This window comes from Erpetoichthys calabaricus, chromosome 10, assembly GCF_900747795.2.
Source record: "Erpetoichthys calabaricus chromosome 10, fErpCal1.3, whole genome shotgun sequence".
Lineage (NCBI taxonomy): Eukaryota > Metazoa > Chordata > Cladistia > Polypteriformes > Polypteridae > Erpetoichthys > Erpetoichthys calabaricus.
In genome coordinates, this window is record NC_041403.2 from 81,299,029 (window position 1) to 81,319,038 (window position 20,010).

At 35.5% G+C, this 20,010-nt stretch overlaps 2 protein-coding genes across 5 annotated transcripts in view; one reads left to right on the forward strand and one right to left on the reverse strand.

Annotated features, from left to right (window-relative positions):
- The window catches only part of hyi (hydroxypyruvate isomerase), a 54,926-nt gene extending 52,882 nt beyond the window's left edge, over nt 1-2,044 (forward strand). The window contains exon 8 of the mRNA XM_028811493.2: nt 152-2,044. Coding sequence (XP_028667326.1) covers nt 152-204 — 53 coding nt within the window. The 3' untranslated portion in view covers nt 205-2,044. The remainder of the gene's footprint in view (nt 1-151) is intronic.
- Nucleotides 2,045-2,503: 459 nt separating this feature from the next.
- The window catches only part of szt2 (SZT2 subunit of KICSTOR complex), a 382,417-nt gene continuing 364,910 nt past the window's right edge, over nt 2,504-20,010 (reverse strand). For all 4 annotated transcript variants that reach the window (XM_051933248.1, XM_051933246.1, XM_051933247.1 and 1 more), the window contains 3 exons: nt 15,403-15,519; nt 7,979-8,047; nt 2,504-4,007 (listed from right to left, as the gene is read on the reverse strand). In XM_051933248.1, the coding sequence (XP_051789208.1) occupies nt 3,864-4,007; nt 7,979-8,047; nt 15,403-15,519 (330 nt within the window). In that variant the 3' untranslated portion in view covers nt 2,504-3,863. The remainder of the gene's footprint in view (nt 4,008-7,978; nt 8,048-15,402; nt 15,520-20,010) is intronic.

Sequence of the window (20,010 nt, forward strand, 5' to 3'; positions counted from 1 at the left end):
TTTCACCACAGAAAGTGCGCTGAGGATGCTGCCTCTTTCTAACTCATGGTATATTTTATCATCATTAAGCACTGTCTAAGTTAATATTGCTTTGCATTTCTTATTTAGTAAAACTTTTAACTGCTTTTTTTTGTTTTTTTATTTAAACCAGATACCACTGAAGAAGGTTTGGGATGGCTGAGACGATACTGGAATTTACATTAAAAAGATGCAACTCTGAATCTGTGATTATTCTAGAAACTCACACTTACTGACTGTATAGTGGAACATTAATTAATTGGATTGTTGTGCACTTCAGTTGTGCTGTAACCATCCTAAAATAATTAAACAGATCTTTACATACAATACATTGTTGAGGACCTGAATGGCCAAGGGGTCATCCATGTAACACCTGGCTGTGGCAGATAAAGGGTCATTTCTGGAGGGTGGGACTGGACCGCATGGCTGCCTGGGGGGCTGCCAGCCAGGATTCTGAGCTGTTTCATCGTGTGGTGGGTGCAGCAACGCATTATACTGGTTCATACTCCCCAACCTGATTCAGTCCCTTTGAAAGTCTTCACCATTCTCTGGATTTCAAAAGATACTTAATAAAAATACACATATTCCTCTAGTATAGTAACAACCTAAGTGGTCGAATGGTTTATTTTTAAAGCCAAAGTATATAATTTGTCAAAAGTAAATATGTAAAAAATAAAAACTGCTAGCATAAACATTTAAACACCACATCTCAATATTTATAAGTCCTCGTTTTGCTGCAATAACAGCCTCGAGTCTCAACCAGCTTTGCACACTTTTGGGGTCTGATTTTGTCCCAAGACCATTCAGGTTGCGTAGTTCAAAGAGTGCCACAGATTCTGAGTGGGGTAGAGATCAGCACTTTGACTAAGCCATTTTAGGACTTTTGTTTTGTTTTTGAGCCTCTCCCGTGTTGCCTGGGCCATGTTGTTGGGATCATTGTCATGCTGGAATGTGAATGTTCTCCCGACCGTCTCTTTCGCAGTTGACTTATATGCAGTTGAGTATAATTCCATCCATTCTTCCATCAGTCTTAAAAAGATTCACAGTCCCTGCAGATGAAAAGCATCCCCACACCATTTTTCTGCCACCCTCAAGCTTCACTGTAGATATGTTTTTTTTTTTTGAGGCATGGGTAATATTGGGTCTGCTCCATACATACATATCACCTTCAGTTTTGTCTGAAAAGTTCTATTTTGGTTTCATCTGATTAGTATTGGATTTATACTAAAATTGTGACTTCAGTACTGATATCCACTTTCACACCTTAGTACCGGTACCAAAACAGTACCTAGCTGCTTTGTGCCCCCATCCCCATCATACTCTGCATATCTTACCAATACAGGTTGGGGATTGGTGACAGGGTTGCCCCGCTCTGAGTTTCCAGATCACTAATATACACTTATTGCTTCACAGAACGGGGCAATGGGGGATGATTTGAGGTTGAAGACAAACTAATGAATAGCAAAGTGGGGGGCTCAGGGTTTGGGGTCCCCTTGGATTTCTGATGGCACTGATACACGGTACAGCATGATGAACCTGTACACAACAATTTACTTCTGGTAGTGAAATTGGCATAAAGCTGGTATAGCACCGTTTTAAAATGTGGTCATTTGGTACCGTATCAGCAAAACTATAAGTGACCACAAAACCTTTTCCCACCCCCTAGGGAGAGCCTTCTTGTCCTGAGTAATCGTTTTCTTCTTACCACTCTCCATTAATATTATGGACTCGTGCTCATATAGCCAAGTTTCAGTCTCCTGCAATTCATCCAAAGTGATGGCTGGCTTTGCTACTTCCATTACCAGTCTACACCTTCTTTGGGCCCCATCATGTCATTTTAAAGTGGAGTTACCTGTGGTACGACTGTTACTTTGTATTACTATCATGTAAGTAGCCTTGAAGACACTGACCTTGGAGGGTGAGATTTCAGATTATACCTACAATGATTGAACAAAATGTAATGTTTTAAATGCTGTAGCATGTTACATATTGTATTTTCTAATATAATAAAGCACTTCATATACTATGTCCGCATTATGGCATTTAAAAATGAAAAATGGAATAACTGCACAAAAAGTGATTCCCACTATGTATTGTACTGACATACATTTATTGTAAGTTATTTCAGTGTAACGAAGGCTAAAGATCCTCCTCCTCATCATCTGGTTCATTTTCTTATGTTACAGAAATATGAAAAAGCAACCAGAGTATAATGTACCGTTTATTTATAGATGTCACATTTTTTTGGACCTCACATAGTAGTGAATTAGATCAATTTGATTCTATTATCGCTCTCTGCCAGGTTTAGTACCCATTTTCTTGGTTCTCCCAGGCTGGCATGTTACCCCCTCAGAGAGCAGAATTGGAAAATATTTTTTTATGACTGGATGCCATCCTGACCCCAAACATTATAAATGTATTTTACAACCTGTTACAAAGCACATGCAATACTAAGATATAAAAAGGGAGAAGAAATACACAGGAAGAAGTTTATAAATATGTTGTCATTTTTAATTCATCATTTCAGATTTACAGTAATATTTATACATACAGATACAAAATGTACATATAATAGCACATACCTATTTTTTGACATTTCGCTAAAGGCCCAAAATGTAATTTATGAACATTTCAGAATGGCCTCATGTGCGATTAAATATAAGAAAAAATTATTTTACACATTCAGTGTTGTAATTTTATAAGGACTAAAACAGGTTGCATTTACATGCTTAAAAGATCTCCATGCCCTGAAGAAACATATCTATTATAATTGTATTGTAGCTTAAAGGTACATTCACACAAGACATCCACCTTTAATTCCAAAGTATTCACTTCCCAAAAACAACTTTAGAAAACCTGTGTCTTTCAAAAAAAAAAATTAAATTATTGGTGCAAATGGAAAAGTGGGGTGTGATTGTACTTTCACTGTGAATACAGTAAAGTGAACAGCAGATGTGTGTGTGTGTGTGAGATTTCTCCACAGAACGAAACCGTCATTTTAAACTGCCTTAACATTTCTCTCTAAGAATAATGTCTCCAAAACTGATAAATTCAGGCACTTAAAATTTATGGCTGTCTGAGAACATCTACTGTGGGTCTAAATTATTTATATATAAAATGAACAATGCTAAACTTTTTTGTATTTGAGAAAATATCTGTAATTAGCAAAATACATTAGCCATGTAAAAAATAAACTCATTTAACTATATTTAATAGCTAAGAAAGACAAAAGGCTTCTCATTGATCCAGAATGCTTGATACAATTTCAGTCCCATCATTAAAAAGACAATAAGAAAGAAAATTTCTGCAGCTACCTCTGAAGTCTGCTCTTAATTAATACAGATTTTTGAAAACACATGGGGAGCCAGATTGCCATAATTATATTTTTTAAACTTACAAAAGTATCAGTGTCTCTTTGGAAATAAGCAGTATGAACATATACAGTAGTCAAAGTTATTTAAGCCCTAAGCAAAACTTTTCTTCTGAGGTAGTACTTCAATATGCTCTAATTTAGTGCTTTTAAAGATGAAATATTAACATTATTAGTGCTGACTAGCATCACTATAAAGAGTATATTAACCTTAGACTTAACAATAAATTAGATAAAAAAAAAACACCTTTTTCATATCTATGAAGAAAGTATTCTTGGAAGCTGATTTTTGAGGGAGCATGTTTGGCACTTAAACAGTGTAACAAATCTGTCTGTACACTCATTAAAGGCCCTTTAATACACAGTAACACTTGCTCGTCCCAATAATCTATTCTCCCTATTTGTTTATGTCAGACCTTACATAATATGATATAAAGTCATAATCCTACTTTGGTGTACCATTCCTCCATAGCTGTTAAAGAAGTCCTGTCCAGAGATTGAAGCAGGCTGCATTGATGACAGACTCCAGGTGGTGATACATTGACACAAGCTGCGGAGATGGACTGTTGCTAGTTTGAGGCTGAAGGGGCAATGGCTCTCGAAAAACTACTTTTAAGCTCTGAAAAACAAATGATTAAGTTTAGAATTACTTTTACTTAAAACAAATTTAGATTATTACATATTTTAACCAATTAATATATCATTAGTAAAGACAAATGGCTCTACCTAAAAATTGGCTTTGTTTCTCAAAAACACCTACTGTATAACAGAGCAGATAGCAAAGTTCCAAAAAACAAGAATAGATATTAGGCAGTCCTTCCAAAGCTCAATGAGCTAAGTCAAGAACTTCCTAACAAATGAAGACAAGAGCTGCAGGCTCATCCCTGTTGCTTTAAAATAGGATATCAAGAGCACAATGGCGTTCAGAAGGACACTGCTATGTTATGTTAAGCAGGTCTAGATACAGAGAAAGCATTGCTGAATAAATGTGACTTTTATCTTTGCTACAAAGATCTAATTTGTAAGCTTACTCTTTAAAAGTTTCACATCTTGGGAGTTTATTTATTACGCAGTCACTGACTACAGGATGACGGTTTCCAGCTGGCAGCACCAGGAGACTTGGTCTGAACCTGGTCACTGTCTGTGAGGAGCTGGCATGTTCTTCACATTTCTGCCTCAGTTTTCCTCCTACATTTCTAAGATGTGCAGGTTTGGTCAGTTTATGGCTAAATGTGCTCAGCATTAGTAAGTGCAAGTGCATGTGTGAGCGAGTGTACCCTGAAATGGACTGGTATTCTTTTCACAGTTCGTTCCTATTTAGAGCCTTGTGTTGTCAGGAGGAATTCCAAGTCCTCATGACTCAGACTGGTATTAAAGGATTCAGGAAATTAATGGATGTGTTTATTTCCTAAATTATTTATTCCATATAAATTGTTCACATTAAATATTAATGCACATTTTACATTTTATTTTAAAACCCTGGTATATATACAAACACAACATTTCTTGACTGTAAACAAACCTTAAGAACTGAACATATACTTGTGCCAAATGTAATTAACGTAATTGCTGTAATATAATAAAACTAGTAATATTTAAATTAGTGTTCTGCATCTGGTGTGCCACGAGACGATACCAAGTGTGCTGAGGCGCAATGCCTCCAAGAGGTGGAAAGGCACAAGGTTTATGGTGGGCATGTGCGTCATACTTATATCACAGGGCTACACTCATGAATGTATTCAGTACTGAATAACTTTTGACGTTCGCTGCCCTGTGTGCGAGGCAAGGGGGTAGGGAGTTAGAAATAATTAGGATTTATCAGAAATCATTCAGCCAGTGGTCACAGCTATTATTGGTTGCGTTTCTGCAGAGACTATTTACTTGATTTTTTTTTTTTCTTATGGGAATGTTCTTTTATGTAAAAAACAATATAGATAATTTAATTTATATTTAATATATTTTATACCATTTCAAATATTGACATGTTTTTGAGGAAAGAATGTCCAACCTCACCGACAAATGATAATGAACCCTGCAGAAGCAGTGTTGTAAAAAAGGCAGTACAATGAAGAATACATTGGCTATGGATTTTTGTGGTGTGGTGAAGATGCTCTTCGAAACCAGAATGCGCAATTTGCAGAGAACAACTTTCTAATGAAGCAGTAGTGCCAAGTAAACTGATTTGCCATCTAAAACCAAAACATTCCAGTTATGCCAACAAGGACAAAATATTTTCAGAAGATGAGGCAATTAATGAGATTGGCCATTACAGATTCTGACAAAGCGTTAGCAGCTACTTACCATGTTGCAAAATTAATTGCACGTCAGGAAAAAAAATCATATACTATTGGTGAAACACTTATTAAGCCAGCATGCATGGAAATTGTTCAATTAATGCTTGGGCTTAACGAAGTGTGATAAAAGATGTATTGATGATATGTTGAGTGATATTTTGGAAACAACGATTAAAAAATTTACAATGGCTAAGAACTATTCACTTCCAATCGAACTATAAAAGAAAATTATTTATTTTGCAAAGAGCTTATAGAACAGACAACTGGTAAGGATATTTTTCGAGCAACAGTTGATTTCTTCAAAACTTGTGACATTCATTGGAGTAATTGTATTAGTGTTTGCATGGATAGCACTTTAGCAATAAAGGGTAATTAAAAAGGGGTTTGTCTCGCGTGTAAAACAAAAAAAATCCAACAGTGCAAATTACACATTGCTGCATACATTGGGAAGTATTGATGATCAAAAACTTGCCAGAGAAACTACTGCATATAATGCTGAACGAAAGTGTCAACATCATAAACATCTTTAAAACAAGAGATTTAAATCTGAACATTTTTAAAATACTTTTTTTGGAATACAAAATCCCTTTTGTTGTACACTTAAATACATTCATTGGATGTCTCGAGATAAGGTTCTGGCAAGATTATTTGAACTTCGCCATGAGGTTAGTCATTTTCTATTAAATCAAAACATGCCCGAACCGCACCAGCTACTCAAAGACATCACTGAATGGCCAAACTTGCATACATGGCTGACACATTTGAATACCTGAATAAACTCAGTAAAGAAATACAAGGTTGGAATAAAAATTTATTGACATGATCCAACAAATTAAATGGGCTCAAACAGAAACTCAAAGTTTGGCAAACGGAGTTATGACGAGGATCACTAGAAATGTATCAAAGGGCCAATCAGACTATTGAAAACAAGCAGATCATATTGTATTTGGCTCAACAGCATTTAAAAAAGCTACATCATAAATCTGAGCAATACTTTTACACAATTAATATGGAGAAATACGACTGGATTTGAAATCCTTTTGCAACTAATGCCGAAAATTCTACAGAAGCATTTTCCCTTCAGATTTGGGAGGAATTTCTTGAATTGAGGAATGATAGAACGTTAAAATTGAAATTCACCAAAGTTCCAATGGATCTTTTCTGGATTGCAGTTAAAGAAGAATATCCTTGGATTTCCGACAAGGCTATTGTAGTTTTGCTCCCATTTTCTACAACGTAACTACGCAAACAGTTTTTCAACTCTAGTTTTAATAAAAAATGATAAGCAGTCGGTTCTTGAAGGACATTGACCAAGAACTTCAAATTGCCTTCAAATATTGAGCCGCTCTGTCAAATATAAAACTACTGTGTTCATTAAAACCAAGTACAGGTATCACATTAATTATAGTTAAGAGTTAATATTTACTGTTATAAGTTAAAAAATGTTGCTAGCTGTGATGTTAAATTTATCAAATAAAAAGACAATAAATAAATGTAATTTCTTTGTACACACTTTGTAACTCCTATATTTTTTGTATATTTTGACTTGTGGTGTGCCACAGAATTCTGGGAAGGGCTCAGGTGTGCGGAGGGTAAGAAAAGGTTGCAGAGCACTGCTATAGAATATTAGATCAATTTTGACATGAACACGCTATCCAGCCTAACAAGGCTTGACAATCCTATTCACCCAGTTTCTCCAAGGTAACATCAAGTCATTTTAAAGGTTCCAAAAGTCTTACTCTCTACCACAGTTTGTGAAGAAAAACTTTCTAAAGTTTGTGTGAAATTTGCCCTTAACTAGTTTCAGTTGTGTTCTTTCTGTTGAAGGTCACCATGTTCTTGTTGATGAAACAATTTCCAAGCAACAATGTGGATCAATGTACTAACTCCTTTCGTACTTTTAAATGGTTCAATCAAGTCACCTCTGTTTGCTAAGACTGAAAAGGTTCACTCTGAGCTCATGGCTTGCACTTTGCAGTGCTGGATTCCTCTCTGGACTTTTTCTGGCAGTGCACTTTTTTTTGGTGTTGCATGGAGAAAGACACACTTTTGCGCCTGGTATATGACTTGCACATACTGTACCACAAAACACCATATGGATATCATTCACATGTACAATTTTCAACAATATCTGCTAATGTAGATGAAATGTAAGAAAACTATAATATTTTTCTGTAAAATTATTCATTTAGATATAGAACATTTATTGAATTTATGTCTTTATACAAAATCATCAAGCAACACATTATGTAAATTATTTAATGCATCACTTTAATGTACGTTATAAAATACTTACTGCTTTTCCTGTCTGCGAATCAAGGAAAACAATTACAAAACAGTCTGTGAATTTTTGGTTAAGGACTACCTGTAGAAATAAAGAAAGAAAGGCTGAGCATCACAAAGAACCAAAACTTTATCAACACATCACAGTGCTTTTGATAAGCTGCATTGGCAGTGCACAATTACTGAATTAGGACACAACAAAAACTGCAAAATGATCTTAAGTAAGGAGGTCAAAAATATTCTATTAAAGCAACGAATGAGAGAAACCACAGCAAGGAAGGGTGGACTCGAGTAACTGGCATGTACCTTGACGTTTAGTCTAGTGAGAAATACAGTGTTGGCTGAGGTATTGGGATCATCACAACTAGCCATGCTTTCAGGGAGTGGTTTCTTTAAACATAATTCATCCATCCATCCATTATCCAACCCGCTATATCCTAACTACAGGGTCAAGGGGGTTTGCTGGAGTCAATCCCAGCCAACACAGGGCGCAAGGCAGGAAACAAACCCCAAGCAGGGTGCCAGCCCACCGCAGGGCGCACACACAACAAGCACACACTAGGGGCAATGATAGAATTGCCAATCCACCTAACCTGCATGTCTTTGGACTGTGGGAGGAAACCGGAGCACCCGGAGGAAACCCACGCAGACACGGGGAGAACATGCAAACTCCACGCAAGGAGGACCCGGGAAGCGAACCCAGGTCTCCTAACTGCGAGGCAGCAGCACTACCCACTGCGCCTAAACATAATTCATGCTGTACAAACAAAAGGCTGCATACAAAATATATTCTGAACTACAATTTTTTTTTTAATTTGATATATGTTTTTACATGCAATAACATCCTCAATAGTGAAAATAAAATATCTAATAACAACATTACATAATACACATATTTGAGAGGTAATCCACATTATTATTTTGTTACACAAAGTAATTTAGAAAGAAAAATGCCACAATTCTATATTAACTATAACACTTAAACCTTGAGGTTGTTTATTGAATATTAATATTTTGACACCACTAACATTAACACATGCAAAACAATTATAAAAATATTAAAAATGCTCAAAATTATTCTTTAAATTCTTTATAAAGATATGGAGTTGTAACAACTAAATCACTAGCTATAACATGAAAACAGGCATGGCTAAATTAGTGACGATTTTTAAACAGTTTTGTTTTTTACATTCTTAGATTTTACTCTAAGAAGTGATGATACTGATAGATTGACAGTAAAACAGCTGATTATTTTGTAATTCACAAGATGTAGTGTGAATTTAGGCAAAAGCATGGCAGTGGGTTAATGCTTGATATCAAGAAAAAGTTAGCAAGTGTACATACTAATGAGGCAAAATCACTTTTAGGAGTGAGAAATTGTTATATAAATGAAACTTAAAAATACAGCAGAGGACAATATATACAATATTTAAGCATATAAAACTAATTTCATAAACCAAAAATCAGATACATCACAGACATGTGCATGGTGTTGAAATTTTTAATACATCAAAATTTACCTGAGCATGCCATTCTGAAGCAGCAGGTTGATCCTTACTGTGCATTCACCTTTTAAAGCTAAGAAGTGTTGTGTTATAAGGTTAAAGCAAAGTAACGTGGAAAATCCTAATTATGCTGCAAAAATTTCAACAGTGTTGTGTAAGTCTCATAGAAAAAACTAATTCTGTGACTTGGTCTAATTTTTTACTAAAAGAACAACATAAAGTTAAGTTAGTAACAGTAACAATTCAACAAAATCTCACCTGGTAACACAAAACGTCAAACAATTTGTAATTTCTACATAAACCCACCATCTTTTTCGTGTACATCTCTAAAGGGGCACAGGAAACTCCCTAAAACTCCACAATCACTGCACCCTACGCACATAGGTCCTGAGTGTTATTGAAGTGGAGTACATATTATTCCACAAGTGAATAAGGCGGGATACAGTGACAAATGCCACAAACAGTATAAAAAAAAAGCAGGGTACGGTTAATGGACTGAAGTTCCAAGATTATTTCAAAAACCCTTCTATCCCCTCTCCTATGCTTTTAAATGTGCTATTGTGGAGAAACAAAGATGGTTCTTTTAGTGTATAAATATGTACAGGAGATTTTCAAACGTTTACAAGACGTGCTGAAGTACAGTTAGGATTTGTCAGAATATACTAGTACTTGCAAATAAAATCGGTGATCTGAGGCACTGTCAAACTACAGTAAACCTCGATTGTCTGTCAGGGGTCAGGACTGAGGCAGTGACGGATAAGACAGAAGATGGATAACAGAACAGCTACTTTAAAAATGATATACAGCAGATTAGTTTAGAAAATAGTCATATTTATTTACAAAACTATATTAACAAAATATAGTATTAACAAAATTAATATTGTTATGACCAGCCTTGTAAACAAATACAACTCCGAGGTACTAGAGTTTTCTATGTTTTACTTGGAGTCTTCGTTCCGTAACAAACGCCCTGTCTTATCTGGGTTACAGAGCACTCCTCCAAAACAATAAAAGCAAGCTTTCCTTACCAGTTAATTTATTTCCTGCCAGTTACGTTCTTTTTTACGCTACATCGCAAACACTCATGCTTATTCTCGCTTGAGTCCCAACTCAAAACATCCTTCCATCGCACCTTCCTTTTCCTCCTAAGTTCTCCTGTCACTCATCCCCTAAGAGGTGTGTCTGCCCCTTACAGAACATAAGCCATTCTCCCAGTTCATCACTTACAGCATTCATTCCACCCTTTCTGCTCCTGCAAAGTGCATCACAAGCTGCCTGCAACAAAACATAATATAACAGAATTTAAAAAGAAAATTATAATACAGAAGAACATTAAAATTAAATGACACGTTTTTCAATCTTGTCTGCATCACGCTTTATTATCGGTCACTGTTGTTCTTCCTACTCCGTAAATTGAAGCAATACTTGAAGAACTTTTGCCGTTTCATTCATGTTTAATACTTACAATTTTTTTGTGACAATTCCAACACCACATGCATGCACATTTATCGGCCATTACAATGTATACTACATTAATTATAACAAAAGTGAAATGCTACGAAACACTATTAAAACTGAAGATACGTAACTGACACTGTGATTTCAAAATTCTACATGACACGTGGTGCTGGGGAAGAACACTACGCGCTAGCACAAGGGAGACTTGATCCAACATACATAGCTTGCAGTGTACCGCATGGCAATAGTAGTACAGTAATAGATTCTGGCGTGCGTGATGGTTTTGGTTTTTCTTTTGGGCCTAACGGTTAACAGAGACTGATGGTTAATCGAATGACAGATAATCGAGGCTTTACTGCATCTCTTTCAGGCCATTTCATATATTTGCATATATGTGTGTTTTAATAAGGATTTAATTATTATATAGCATATCCCCAATAAGGATAGCAGCCTAACATTTTGACCATGCTGCAGCAATAAAACAAAGCTCTCAACTTTTTGCAGCATCTTTACCTAATTGTACGTCTCTCTCTCTCATGTATGAAATCCTTTGTGCACCATTTATTTGACAGCTAGCACACTTTATCTGGAACTGCTACACTGATTGAGACCACACTTACATTGTTCTAAAATAATTTATTTTTTCTTCGTTATCTTTGTCTAAACCTAGCTAATAATAAATTGTTTTCTTTCTACAGAAGAAAAGGACTTGATCTAATATTTTATACACTGTATTTATGTGAAAATGTAAAATTATTAATAAAATGAATATGCTGCAAGTAAATTAAACCAGACATAATCATGCAGTTAGATCAATAATAAGGAATTTATGTAATAGATAGATAGATAGATAGATACTGTATACTAGAGCAACACTATTTGGGTAAAAAAAAAAGTGAAATAATCTAATTATAAATATTGACAATTAACCTTTATAGAAGGTTTTAAAACATATTTATGAACTTATAAAATATTCATAATAATTAGAAATTCAAGAATTAAACTGATAAGTGAGTAAATATTAATTGTAATAATACTGGTATTATCTTTCCATTATTATTTTCTGTTACAGACCTTATTTTTGTTAAATAGTATAATTGTCCCTTTTTGGCATAGATTAAATTGTTTTTAACATATAATAGCATAAAGTGTTTGTACATTTGGTTCTTTTCTAGATCTCCTAAAAAGCCTGACACACAGGCATTATGCCAGCTCATTACACTTGTGATCCTTGTTTAAACAGCAATTACAGACCTGACAGTTGCCTATTAATCCAGGTTTTTATTTATACAATTCAGACACACTGAATATAAAAATCAATTACACTTATTTTCAAATAATGTCTTTCACTGAACAAACTATCTAAAGCCATTTTCACATTCACAAATGAATAGACTTTAACACTTTAGCTATATGTTACGATTGGTTTAAGGGAATATACTCTTATTAAACATTTTATTTGGAATTACCTGTCTTTGCACAAAAATGGAAAGTAAAAGTCAACAAAGTCTGAGAACTAATAAAAGCAACTGAGATGGCTGTTTGCATTAAAAGTAAAAACCTTACAAACACTGCCTCAAATATACAACCTTTATAAATCCCAAAACGTTTCTTTTTTCCCCCCAGAAACATCCATCCATTTAATGAGTTCAGTTTATTTCCCATGTCAGGATACAAAAAACTGCAGCAATGTGATATCAAAACAAGCACCTATCTAAAGTAAAAACTTGGGGTATACATGTTGTAGCCACAATTTCACAATCTTTGAAATAATATTCTCGGAAACTGGTAGACTATCTTAAAGAAAAAGGAAGATGGTGAAGGCTGGAAGTCAGCTAAAAATATACCGACAAATAGGACAGGAGATGGTGAAAAGCAACTGCTTTTTAATATTTCACTCCTGACAATCATCATCATCATCAATCCTCTTCGTCCCTTGTGGGACATAAGGCTTCAATGAGCTCCCTCCATCGCCTGTGGTCCTTTGCAGCATGTTGTGCTTCTCCCCATGACAGGTTCATCTTTTGAAGCTCTTGTACCACCATTCTACGCCAGGTGTTTTTGGGTCTTCCAGTTTTTCTTTTTCCAGGTGGTGTCCATCTTAAGGCAACTCTTAGGATGTGGTTTTGCTCCATCCTTAACACATGTCCAAGCCATCTTAGGCGTCTTAATGTAATGTCCTTGGTGATGCATTGACTGTTTGTTTTCTTGTATAATTGTTGGTTTGATTTTTTTTTGGGCCAAAAGATCTGGCAGATTCGTCTGAGACATCTGTTGTGGAAGACCTCAAGTCTCCTCATGTCTGTACTGACCACACGCCAACACTCTGAACCATACAGGAGGACAGACTTTACCCTGCTGTTGTACGGGAGCATCTTTGTTTTTAGGCTGTATTGTTTAGACCTCCAGATGGAACGGAGTTGGGAAAAGGTGCCCTGAGCCTTTCCCAGCCTTGCTCTAATGTATTTATGGACAGCGCTGTCCTTGCTGATAAGGCTGCTAAGGTAGGTAAAGTCCTCCACAAACTCGAGTGGTGCTCCATTTACCTGGATGGGTGCTGTGGGGATGGAGTTTATGCACATCACTTGGGTTTTGGAGGTGTTGATGTTAAGTCCAGCCTGTCTGGCATATTTATGAAACCTGTCAGTTTTCGATTGCATGTTGGAGTGGTTTGTTGAAAGGACAGCAACGTCGTCTGCAAAGTCCAGGTCTTCCAATTGAGAGGACAGGGTCCATTGGATGCCTCTGGGTTTGTCTGTTATTGTATTGGTTGTGATCCAGTCTATTGCAAGTAGGAAGAGGATGGGAGAGATGATGCACCCTTGTCTCACTCAGGACTGTACAGGGAACCATTCAGTGAGAGTGTTGCCCATAAGGACACTACACTCAAATTTTTCATAGAAGATTTTTATGATTGTAATTATCTTACAAGGTTACTGGAGTATCTTCCAAAGAGTGTTACGATGGACATTATCAAATGCTTTCTTGAAATCAACAAAGTTGATGTACAGGGGTGTGCTCTAGGATGTTTTGCAGTGCAAAGATCTGGTCTATACATCCTCTTCTTTTCCTAAAGCCTGCTTGTTCTTGTCTAAGCTTGGAGGCAATTGCTGGCTCCATTCTGTTAAGGAGGACTCTGCAGAACACTTTGCTTGGGATGGACAGAAGGCTGATTCCTCTCCAGTTGTCACAGTTTTTGGTGTCGCCTTTCTTTGGGATTTTGACAATGAGGCCCTTTGACCAGTCTTCAGGGATGGTATCGCTGTTCCAGATGTTTTGGAAGACATCGGTAAGGACATTAGTTGATGTTAAAATATCGGCCTTCAGCATTTCCGCATGGATTGCATCCAGGCCTCCTGACAATAGTAAAGACTTAAATTTGCTTACTGCTATGGTAAGAAATAAGCAAATTGTGTGATATTCAATAATAGATTAGTAGCCCAAGTATGATGAAGAGCCCTGATTAACAACAGTTAAGGGTTAGTTATTATTTTCTGCAATCTCTCTGGTTAACAATGCTGATATTTTAAGAAACAGCCCTATTTAAAGTAATCCCTTACAATATGTGTAAATTGCCTCAGCTCTCTATAAAGACTGCTTTTCCTTCTAAAGTGACTCTTGACTGGGAGCTAAAAGATCCTTTACAACTTTGTTAAATAAAGTACTTTCTTTGCAATCCCTGAAACACACTGATGATCAGAGTCCTTGTTCTATTAAAAAGGTCAGTGTCCCTAAACTGTCATAAAACTTTACACTGAAAATGCATGTTGTTGGAATAGTTAATTAAGTTATATTTTAAACAGGACAAAATAATAAATATTGACAAAACATTTCAAAACTAAAAGGAGCAGCTCTTTCATTGAATGGCCTCAGCTAAGTGTGACAGAAGAGGCATTTATGAATGCAATAATTGAACAGGTTCTTGTACTGTACATTATTCATTAAATCACATACAGAATGTTTCAGAATTATTTTTATTGAAGAGGCAAATTAATCTTTTTTTTTTTTTTTAAATATATCTAATTTATAAAACCTGTGTTGGGGTTCAGGCTCTTTACAAATATCAAAATGTAAAATGTAAACAGACCATTGAAAGGGTTTTAAAAAAAGTCACATCTATGTAGTCTGGAGTTAAATGTTTACAAACTAGCTGTGCTACCCAATCAATACAGACCTCAGAGTTACTGTTTGCAGTGCAGCATACAGTGCATAGGTCTGTTTTACAAATCCCATATCAAAAGACATAAAAGTGGTATTAATGGTTATGATGTGCCATTTGCTGGAGAGATAAATGCAATGCATTTTATTACTACAAATGCTTGTTATGTGTCAACGTTTGAAATGACAGAGGCATAGAAACTGGACGAACACACAGACAGACACACATATCTTTTTATTAAGATCGATAACATGTAAAAATGCACCACATAATCATACCTAGTGTACATTGACAAAAAATCTATTTAATTCTTACCAGATACTGAATTCCATTGTCATTATCAACAAAATGACGACAACTTTGTGCAAATCGAGAAAGTAGCACCTTAATTAGACTCTGGTACCAGCCAGGATTCATTGTTAGAAAGCAGTCCTAAAAGAGGAAAATAAAAAATAATAACACATTTTGAAACACTTCACAGTTATAGAAACGTTGTTTAATTGTTTGCACAATGATAAATATGAAAATTATCTTTAGAAAATAGACCTAAATTGTTACTATTTTTCAGGTAATTTACACACAATAAACTTATCAATTTAATGGAATGCAAAACAAAAGATGATTGCAAAATTATATATACATAGTAAAATATCCTGTTTATATGGCAAGCCGAATTAACATTTAGAGATATCTCAAAATGAATTTTAAGATATCTGGAAATGCAATTTATATATTTTAAGACATATAAGAAGCATTTTATGATATCTCAAATGGATTTCAAGATATCTTGAAATGATGTGCTATACATTTTGAAATATCTGAAATGCATTTTAAGATATTTTAAATGCAATTTGAGATATCTTGAAATAGGTTACTGTGCGTTTTGAGATATCTCAAATACATTGAGATATCTTTAAATAACTTCCTGTGCATTTCAAGATATCTCAAATACATTTCAAGATATCTCAAAATACATTTCCTGTAAAACTGCCTATTATTTCAATGGAACTTCTTGTTTATTATAAGATACCTTAAAATGTATTTGAGATATCTGAAAATGCACAGGAAGTTATTTTAAGATATCTGAAAATCTATTTGAGATATCTTAAAACGTGCAGGAAGTTATGTTGAGATATCTTAAAATGAGTGGGAAGTTATTTTAGGATATCTTGAAATATAATTAAGATATCTCAAAAAGCATTTAACATAACTTAAAATTCACTGTTGCTTGAGAGATCTAAAATACATTTTTAGATATCTAAAATTAATTTCATGATATCTTAAAATGGGTCTCTGCTCCATTTCAGATATCTAACAATGTATTTCAAGATATCTAAAATGGATTTTAAGATATCTTTAAAAGGACACTCAATTATTTCAAGATATCTCAATAGCATTTTCAGATATCTACAATACAATTTAAGATATCTCAAATACATTTCGAGATATCTCAAAACAGCTTCTTGTCCATTTTCAGATACCTCAAATACATTTTAAGATATCTTATAATAAACAAGAAGTTCCATTGAAATAATAGGCAGTTTTACAGGAAATGCATTTGAAGATATCTTGAAATGCATTTAAGATATCTTAAAATGCACGAAAGGCCAATTTATCTGAAAATTAATTTCAGATATCTTGAAATGCAGACACAACTATTTGAAACTGTATTTCAGATATCTTGAAATGCATTTGAGATATCTCAAAATGTATAGGAAATTATTTTAAGATATCCCAAAGCAAGTTTCAGATATCTTAAAAAGTAAATTACATTTTAAGATATCTGAAATTCATTTTGAGATATCTCTAAATGTTAATTCGGCTTACCATATGTTTATGTATCATCTTCAAATATGTACAGAAACACATTATAGCTTTGAATATCTAGGTTTGGGTATTTTTGCAATTCACATTTCCTGAATTGCTTAGTATCTTTTGTAGTTAAAGGATTTCATGCCTTCACCCTATGCTTGCTGGGATATGCCCAAGGTTCTCTGTGACCCTGCTCAGATTAAAGTGAGCTTGGAAGATGTATGGATGGATGAATGGGTTGTTTGTGAACAAAAATCAAATCTGGGATTTGAATGGGCCATTCGAGTGTATTTATCCTATTTTTAAACCTACTCTAGCACTTGGTTGGCTGTACAACCCGAGGAAACAATTTACAAAACAAAGCAAGTTTTCTTTAAGGTTCTGGACAAAATTCAAGATTCCATTAAACCTAATCATGATGCCACCATCATTGTTCATTTTAAGGATAGAATTAAATGACTGGTAATATGTTACAGTTACAACTTAGCATTCAAGTTACTACTTTTATTAGGTGATTTCTTTCAGAAGTGGATTCTGTCCAGCCAATTAAAAATGGTTAAGCTTATAAAATGCTTTAGAGATTGCTGTTCTTTTCGAAATGTTCACACACCTCAGGTATGCAACTCCAGTTTAGGCACTATGAACTCTAGCAAAAAGAGATCTTATACTGGGCTAGAACATGGCCTATTTTACTTTTTGAAAATTAATTTTGCACCTCTCTTCCTATATCAATGCCTCCTCAAAATTCTAATGCAGATTTCACAGTAAAGATTAGGGTTATGATATGGACTGCCAAATGTAACAATGTATTAGAACAGATATATATATATATTTTTGTGAAATAAAAATTGCTGATTTATTAAATTGGAACTAAAAGTAACCGAAAGAACAACTGAAGTGGCATTGCATATCAAATCACTGACACTTTTTTTAAAGATAACGTGGTGGGTGTGGGGCAAGGCTCTTAATATAGTAATTCAAATCAAAAATATCAAACACACTTATTGGCAGCAGAGAGGAAGATAGAGAGGAGGGAGTTGGATGGAGTTTGGTGCTTGTAGCCCAGAAAATTGTGATGAATGATATGTTTGTGTGGGCTATCACTTTGTGATTGAGCTGTTGTTGCTCCACTTCACAATAACAGCACTTACAGTCCACTGTGGCAGACTTAACAGAGCAGAAATTTCCCATACTGCCTTGCAGCGAAGGTGGAATCCTATGACAGTGCAATGTTTAAAGCTGAGCTCTTCACTGTGACCCATTCTACTGCAAGTGTTTGTCAAAGGAGACTGCATGATTATGTTTTTGATTTTATGCCCCTGTGAATAGTGGGTGTTGCTGCAATACCTGAACTCAATAATTTCAAGGGATGTTCACATACTTTTCACCATATAGTGTATTTTTCTAATGCAGAACAAAATTAATACTTTCTTTAATTATGGCAAGTCGTTCAAGTCCTGAGGCACATCATCAAAGTTTTACCAGTTTTGGCTGATGATATGATGTTCTTAATGTGGAATGTTGTGTTTGAATTAGTATGATATAATGGGATCCATGCCATTCAAAATATTCCACTTTTATCTCATTTGTCCATAAAATATTCTTTCAATAGATTCACGGATCATCCAGTTGCATGGACAGATGTCATACAGTGCAAACTTTGGGAAATCAGTCAGTATTACTGACAAAGAACAGAGTTTTGTCATCACTTCTTATTCTTCCTGTATGCTATTACTGTAACAGCACCTACAGTGACAAGATGGTGAAAGTACAAATTCATCTGAGATCATTGAAGTGGACTGGATTGGACTGATCTCAGATGAGGACAAGGTCCTCTACTGGATAAAGGTGAATCTGCTTGCTTGCTTGTGTATCCTAAAGAGTCTGGAGCTTAATACTCTGAAAAATACGGCAATGGTTCTGGAGTTCAGTACAGTAATCCCTCCTCGATCGCGGGGGTTGCGTTCCAGAACCCCCTGCGAAAGGTGAAAATCCGCGAAGTAGAAACCATGTGTTTATATGGTTATTTTTATATTGTCATGCTTGGGTCACAGATTTGCACAGAAACACAGGAAGTTGTAGAGAGACAGGAACTTTATTCAAACACTGCAAACACACATTTGTCTCTTTTTCAAAAGTTTAAACTGTGCTCCATGACAAGACAGAGATGACAGTTCCGTCTCACAATTAAAAGAATGCAAACATATCTTCCTCTTCAAAGGAGTGCGTGTCAGGAGCAGAGAATGTCAGAGAGAGAGAGAAAAGCAAACAAATCAATAGGGCTGTTTGGCTTTTAAGTATGCGAAGCACCGCCGTATAAGGCAGTTGCAATGAAAGCAGCAGCTCACACCCCCTCCATCAGGAGCAGAGAATGTCAGAGAGAGAGAGAGAGAGAGACAGATAAAAACAAACAATCAAAAATCAATACGTGCCCTTCGAGCTTTTAAGTATGCGAAGCACCGTGTAGCATGTCGCTTCACGAAGCAGCTGCACAGAAGACAGCAATGTGAAGATAATCTTTCAGCATTTTTAGACGAGCCTCCGTGTCGTCTAGGCGTGCGAACAGCCCCCCTGCTCACACCCCTTCCGTCTGGAGCAGAGAATGTCAGAGCAAGAGAAAGAGAGGGAAAAGTAAGTTGGGTAGCTTCTCAGCCATCTGCCAATAGCGTCCCTTGTATGAAATCAACTGGGCAAACCAACTGAGGAAGCATGTACCAGAAATTAAAAGACCCATTGTCCGTAGAAATCCGCGAACCAGCAAAAAATCCGCGATATATATTTAAATATGCTTACATATAAAATCTGCGATAGAGTGAAGCCGCGAAAGGCGAAACGCGATATAGCGAGGGATTACTGTACATGACCCCTGCCTCATTTAGTCAGTTATAACTTTTGATTCACCACTGTCATCTCCAGATCTCCAATCCCATCCATCAACCTAATTTATAAATATGTTTATAGATTTTAGGAGAGTGCTTTAATTGTACAATCTCCTATTTGTTTTATGTATTCAGTTTGAACTTTGCATTACACCTCATGTGTATACCGTGCTGTCTTATTTTATGCTAGTACTCTTATAGTTATGATTTTGACATCAGGACAAATTCCAGG